The sequence below is a fragment of the Trifolium pratense genome, linkage group LG2 (genome assembly GCF_020283565.1).
Source record: "Trifolium pratense cultivar HEN17-A07 linkage group LG2, ARS_RC_1.1, whole genome shotgun sequence".
In the NCBI taxonomy this organism is placed as follows: Eukaryota; Viridiplantae; Streptophyta; class Magnoliopsida; order Fabales; family Fabaceae; genus Trifolium; species Trifolium pratense.
This window is the reverse complement of record NC_060060.1, coordinates 15,599,124-15,605,867: the sequence shown is the minus strand read 5'-3', so window position 1 is coordinate 15,605,867 and position 6,744 is coordinate 15,599,124. Positions and strand designations below refer to the sequence as shown.

General features: G+C 36.9%; 1 protein-coding gene across 1 annotated transcript; it reads right to left on the bottom strand.

Moving 5' to 3' along the window:
- Nucleotides 1-240: 240 nt before the first annotated feature.
- Nucleotides 241-1,086, bottom strand: LOC123907548 (F-box/kelch-repeat protein At3g06240-like). Its single transcript, XM_045957855.1, has one exon. The coding sequence runs from the start codon at nt 1,064-1,066 to the stop codon at nt 458-460; it is 609 nt and encodes a 202-aa protein (XP_045813811.1). The 5' UTR covers nt 1,067-1,086; the 3' UTR covers nt 241-457.
- Nucleotides 1,087-6,744: the final 5,658 nt, after the last annotated feature.

The following is a 6,744-nucleotide window of genomic DNA, read 5'->3' as shown; positions in this document are numbered from 1 at the left end:
TGATGTTTCTTATGATTTTCTAAAATTTCATTTAATTATTCATGTGTACATGCAAGAGCCAAAGTTAGAGAACATAACCTTCATTTTCCTTCAATTACATATGTGGCTAGGATCAAATTTTTAATGAATAACTTTGAGTCAAAGTCGTGAAATTGTGATTTTGATATTGATCAACATGCATAACCTCCTGATACTAGATTACCATTGGCTACAACATACATCATAACTCAATCCAATTAAACAAGCATGTCAATATTTCAAATAAGCATCATACAAATAGTAAGTCAAGAAAAATTTGATGACATATTGGATCAGCTCACAAAAGCAATCAAACTGTCAAACACAAATTATCCTACAAATGCAGCCACCAAAGAGTACATATACAAATAATTATAAATATAATGAAAATGGCGAAGGAGAATATTTCATAGCCTCGTTCTTCTTGTCTGTCATCTTCTTAAGCTTGTTCATTGTGGGGTGAAAGTAGAGACTCTATATACAGAGTCACTTCGTATACATCATAAGGATAACAATTATGATGGGAGCGATACTCTAGCAACTGTCCTTTGCCATCATACTTGGCCAGTCCAGTACAACAATAATCAGTTCTAACAATATCACCACTTTTTGTAGAGCATAAAGGGAACATGTACTCATCGGGAAATCCATCAATAGGAAGAACAATAGTTTTAGTCCAAGACGAATGTAGTTTGTATTCATTCATCACCCAAATTTCAACTGTATTATTTTTACGAAAATCCGTAGACCATAGACTGAGAAATTCACCAAATACCCACAAACCAGAATTGTGAAGTTTAGGGTCACAGTCATGTGGCAATTGCATATCTAAAAGTTTCCTTTCCGTTAAATCAAAGGCAACAATAACAAACTCTTTTAAATCATGATCACGATGAAAAGCAAGCCAATGAATAGCTCCATTAAAGAGCAACCCTACTCCGGAGGTGAAGTCATCTTTGTCGAGATATGTATAACAGATGTGAGTACTCTCAATTTGTTTCCACATGTTAGCTCTCATTGAGAAAAACTCCAAGTAATCATCTGACATTGAAATCACCAAGTAATCATCTGTTGGAAAACGGTTTACTGAGTTTAAAAAAAAAACAGAAAAACGAATTTTTCAAAAAATGGCAACGAAACTATTATTGGCTGAGTCGCGTACTAGGTCGCTTTCTTTAAGACGTTTCGCGGAACTACTCGAAGAAGTGCACTGTAGTATATCAACCGCGAAGTCCCCAGGATAAAACAGCCGTTTTCAAAGAAATACCGATAAACTACTGCACTGTAGTATCGGCCAGAATAACACCAAATATGGTACGAAATATCGAACCACTCTATTGATATGCGAATATCAATTCTACGGTTTACAACCGTTCAAATTTTGAAACAACAAAAATAATTTCGAAGAAAGAAAAAGGAGAAGGAAAGAAGCAGTTTTCTCAGAATGCAAAGAAAAAGAAGTGAGTTAAAACTGAAGAAATGAAGTGGTATTATAGGCAAGTAGGGAGCTGGAATCAGAGGATTTTTAGGAGCTGAAGGCAGACGTAATTTGACCGTTTAATTGCTCAGTCAAATTTCAAAACGTGGCAAAAAATTAGGGACACGTAATTTGACCGTTTAACAGATAAAAATCTGTTCAGGCTTGGTCTAAGCACATTTAACATGTGCGAATTGGGATTGGTTATTATACATAAGCTATCCTTATGCACCATGCATAAGTTACTTAGTGTACCCCTCAAATTACTTGTGCACCCCCCAAATTACTAGCACACCCCCAAATTTCTCATGCACCCCCCAAATTACTTGTGCACCCCCAAATTTCTCATGCACCCCCAAATTTCTCGCACACCCCCAATATGACTTTTGCCCCCCAATTTTATTTTTTTGGTCCCCTCCACATTTCTAGCCTAAACCATTTTGTTGTGGGAATGGTTTCAGAGATATGCACTCCAAAACCATTAAGTGTATAAGATGGTTTTAGAGTACAACCCTATAATTAGAATACAAACAATAATTGTGATTTGAAACCATTTAATCAACATAATGGTTTCCAGAATTTTTAAAACCATATAAACACACATAAAACCATTTTACAATACAAATGGTTTCAGTGTATAACTATCTGAAACCATTTAACCAACATAATGGTTTCCAGAATTTTTAAAACCATAAAAACACACATAAAACCATTTTACAATACAAATGGTTTCAGTGTATAACTATCTGAAACCATTTAACCAGCATAATGGTTTCCAGAATTTTTGAAACCATAAAAACACACATAAAACCATTTTACAATACAAATGGTTTTAGTGTATAACTATCTGAAACCATTTAACTGGTTTTAAATAATGATTATAATTGTACCAGAAAAAAACAATTATGATTCTAATTATAGGTTGTACTTCAAAACCATCTTATGCACTTAATGGTTTTGGAGTGTATATTTTTGAAACCATTCCCACAGCAAAATGGTTTAGGCTTGAAATATGGGGGGTTAAAAAAAATTGGGCGCACAAGTCATCTGGGGGTGCGTGAAAATTTTTGGGGGGTGCGCTAGAAATTTGGGGGTGCGCGAGAAATTGGGGGGTGCATGAGAAATTTGGGGGGTGCACGAGAAATTTGGGGGTGTGCAAGTAATTTGGGGGGTACGTGAGAAATTTGGGGGGTGTGAGTGTGTGAGTTGAGATTGGCTAGGATTATTACATGTGGATGCTCAATCTAATGGATGTTATTGACTTATGTACCATGCATAAGGATTACACTTATGTATAATAACTTCTCCCGTGCGAATTAAGAAATTAATATATCACCCAAGCCCAAGCCCGGCCCGTCCCGAAACGAACCGAGCCGGCCGGACGGACGGCGGCGGCGGCGCGCGCGCGCACGTGTGATATTCGACATTGGGCACACCCTTGGGTTTCCACCTTGTGGTATATAAACACTACCAAGTAGTGTGATTTTTCCAATGTGGGACTCAAAGAGTCTTTTTTCAATTCACACTACACATGGTTCTTGAACTTGTGTTTATTTCAATACCAAGTTCCCTCCAAATTCCTTCATCATGTTCCAACAATCCCCCACTTGAATTTAAAAAAGTTGTTTCAGTCATAACGTTAAACGTTTCAGTAAGATTGTGCATAAGCGAAGGTGAGCTAAGTCTTGGAGCCTTCACGTAGCCAGTAAGAGCCTGATTAAGCAAGAGTGACGTTTAGTCTTGGAACTCTATCTCAGATTTTCCTCAAACCAGCACACAATCTTTCTTAAGGTGTTTTCTAAGGCCCGTGCATTTATGGCCCTGCACGTCTATCCCAGTTTCATGAATGCTCTAGGAATTCGCCCCGAAACTCCAGAGGAACCGGCCTCAGTTCCACATTCATATAGGTGATTCTATCAAGAGTACTCATGATGTACTCCACTCCTATAGAGTATAGATTTCATTAAGAGTTTTGCTAACTCAACCTTTCTCATTTCAGGATTCATGCTTCTTAATTTGCATGTTCATCTCATATTACTCACAACTTGTTGTTTACCCATTGGAACCTAATTCTTGGGATCTCCAGTCTTTTAGGTTGAGTTACCATCATAAGTAATTCACTTCATAGGCATTAGTCCCATCTTGATAGATGTATTTTGGACTTTCTCTCTAGCCAGTCCTTTCGTCAAAGGATCTGCTAGGTTATCATTAGTGCGTACATGATCCACTCTCACAGCACCTGTAGTGATGAGCTCTCTCACTGTGCTGTGCTTTCTTCTAATTTGACGTCTTTTACCGTTATAAAAACGATTCTCAATTTTAGCGATAGTTGCAGTACTATCACAATGGATCAAGACAGCAGGCATAGGTTTTTCCCATAAGGGAATCTCAGATAACAAGCATCTCAACCAGCTTGCTTCTTCACTAGCAATTGCTAGTGCTATCATTTCAGATTCCATAGTGGACTGTGCCAAAATGGTCTGTTTCTTAGACTTCCATGATACAGCTCCACCGGCTATACTAAATATAAAGCCACTAGTTGCTTTGGAATCATCTGACAAGGTGTTCCAATCAGCATCACTGTACCCTTCAAGTACAGCTGGAAATCTCTGATAGTGTAATCCGAGATTCATGGTCCTTTTCAGGTATCTCATGACTCTCTCAATAGCGTGCCAATGCTCATTACTGGGTCTGCTGGTAAACCTACACAAGAGTCCCACGACATAGGCGACGTCGGGTCTAGTACAATCAGTGGCATACCTAAGACTACCAATGATGCTCGCATATTCTGTTTGTCTTACGCTATCACCAGTGTTCTTAAACAGTTTTACACTGGGATCATAAGGTGTGCAGGCAGGTTTACAGTTAAAGTAACTGTATTTCTTTAGGATCTTTTCCACATAATGTGATTGATCTAGGGATATCCCCTTCTCAGACCTAGTGATTTTTATTCCAAGAATCACACTTGCTTCTCCGAGGTCTTTCATATCAAAGTTGTTACTCAACAGTGATTTCACATTATTTATGGCAGAAAGGTTTGAGCCAAATATCAACATGTCATCTACATAGAGACATATTATAGTGCAAATGTTGCCATCACATTTATAGTAAATGCATTTGTCACTCTCATTGAGTCTGAACCCATTCAATATCATTAAGTTATCAAACTTTTCATGCCATTGTTTCGGAGCTTGTTTAAGACCATACAAAGATTTATCTAACTTGCAGACCTTAGTTTCTTGTCCATGTATAACAAATCCTTCCGGTTGTTCCATATAGATTTCTTCTTCTAAGTCACCATTTAAAAAAGCAGTTTTAACGTCCATTTGGTGTACAATTAAGTTATAAAGAGCTGCTATTGAAATAAGTACTCGAATGGACGTTATTCTAGTGACAGGTGAAAACGTGTCGAAGAAATCTATATTTTCTATTTGTCTAAAACCTTTGGCTACAAGGCGAGCCTTGTATTTTTCAACCGTGCCGTCGGGTTTTAGTTTCTTTTTCAAAATCCATTTGCAACCAATTGGTTTGCAGCCGGGAGGTAAGTCTACTAAGTGCCAAGTTTTGTTGGATTCTAGAGAGTCCATCTCATCATTAATAGCTTTTTGCCAAAGATCTGCATCCATTGATGACAAGGCTTCTTGAAGATTTGTTGGATCTTCATTCAATGTAAAGGTCGCATAATCTGGACCATAGTCTTTAGCAACTCTTACACGTTTGCTTCTACGAAGTTCATTTTCTACTTCGTCATTGCTATCCGCGTTTGGTATCACTGGTAAGTGACTCGACTCAGGAATATTATCCTGTTCAGTGCCCCCACTATTTCTTGATTTAAAGGGAAATTTATTTTCATAGAAATCTGCATCATTAGATTCTATGATCACTTTTTCATTTAGGTCGTAGAACCTATATGCTTTACTGTTTGCTGCGTAACCAATGAATACACATTCATAGGCTCTACTAGCGAGTTTAACTCGCTTCGGGTCCGGTTTACGGACATAGGCTAGACATCCCCAAGTTCTTAAATAAGACAAGTTTGGTTGTCTTTTCTTTAATATTTCATAAGCGGATTCGCTTCTTTTAGATTTGGGAATTCTATTCAAAACAAAGCAGACAGTCAAAATTATTTCCCCCCACCAATGTTTAGCGGCACCAGAATTTAACATAATAGCAACAACTAATTCAGTAAGAGTTCTATTCTTTCTTTCTGCTTTACCATTCATTTCAGGGGAATATGGTGCAGTCGTTTCATGTATAATTCCGTGTTGTTTATAAAAATCATTAAATAAACTAGAATTATATTTGGTTCCCCTATCACTACGAAGTCTTTTGATTTTCGTATTAAATTGATTTTCTATTTCTTTCACAAAAATTTTGAACATATCAAAAGCATCACTTTTATTTTTCATTAAATAAACAAAAGTATAATCTGAACAATCATCAATAAAAGTGATAAAATAGTGTTTGTTATTTCTAGTCATGGTTCCATCTAGTTCACATATATCAGAATGTATAAGGTCCATTGGTTCAGATTCTCGTATTAATGATTTATGTTTGCTCTTTGTTATTTTTGCTTGACTACAAAATTCACATTTTTCTATGTCATTAAAACTAAGTTTAGGAATTAATCCTAAGTTACTAATATTCAAAATTGAGCGTTTATTAACATGACAAAATCTAGAATGCCAAATATTAAAATCACACAAAGAGTAAACAGAAGGAGAAACTTTATTCATAACATTAAATTCAACATTGAGTTTAAACATGCCATCAGAGGCGTACCCTTTCCCAATAAAAATACCATTCTTTGTGATGGTGTACATATCAGCCCCTATAGTTTGATTAAACCCAGCCTTATTCAAGAGGAAACCAGAAACAAGATTCTTCTTCATCTCAGGAACATGAAGGACTTCCTTCAAGATAAGAGTCTTTCCAGAGGTGAAATTCAGAACAACATCTCCAACACCAGCAACATCAGATGTATGAGCATTACCCATATGCACCTTCTTATTTTCAGCATTCGTGTATGTTTTAAACATAGCACGATCATAACAGACATGGCGGGTAGCGCCAGTATCTATCCACCATCCATCAGTACCACCGACCATATTAATTTCGGTGATCATAGCAGCATATGGCTCATCAGCCACATTCACATTAATATGTGCAAGATTAGCCGGTTTAGGCCTCTTTGGATTTCTGCACTTCTTTGACATATGACCTGTTTTCCAGCAATTGAAGCAATAAAA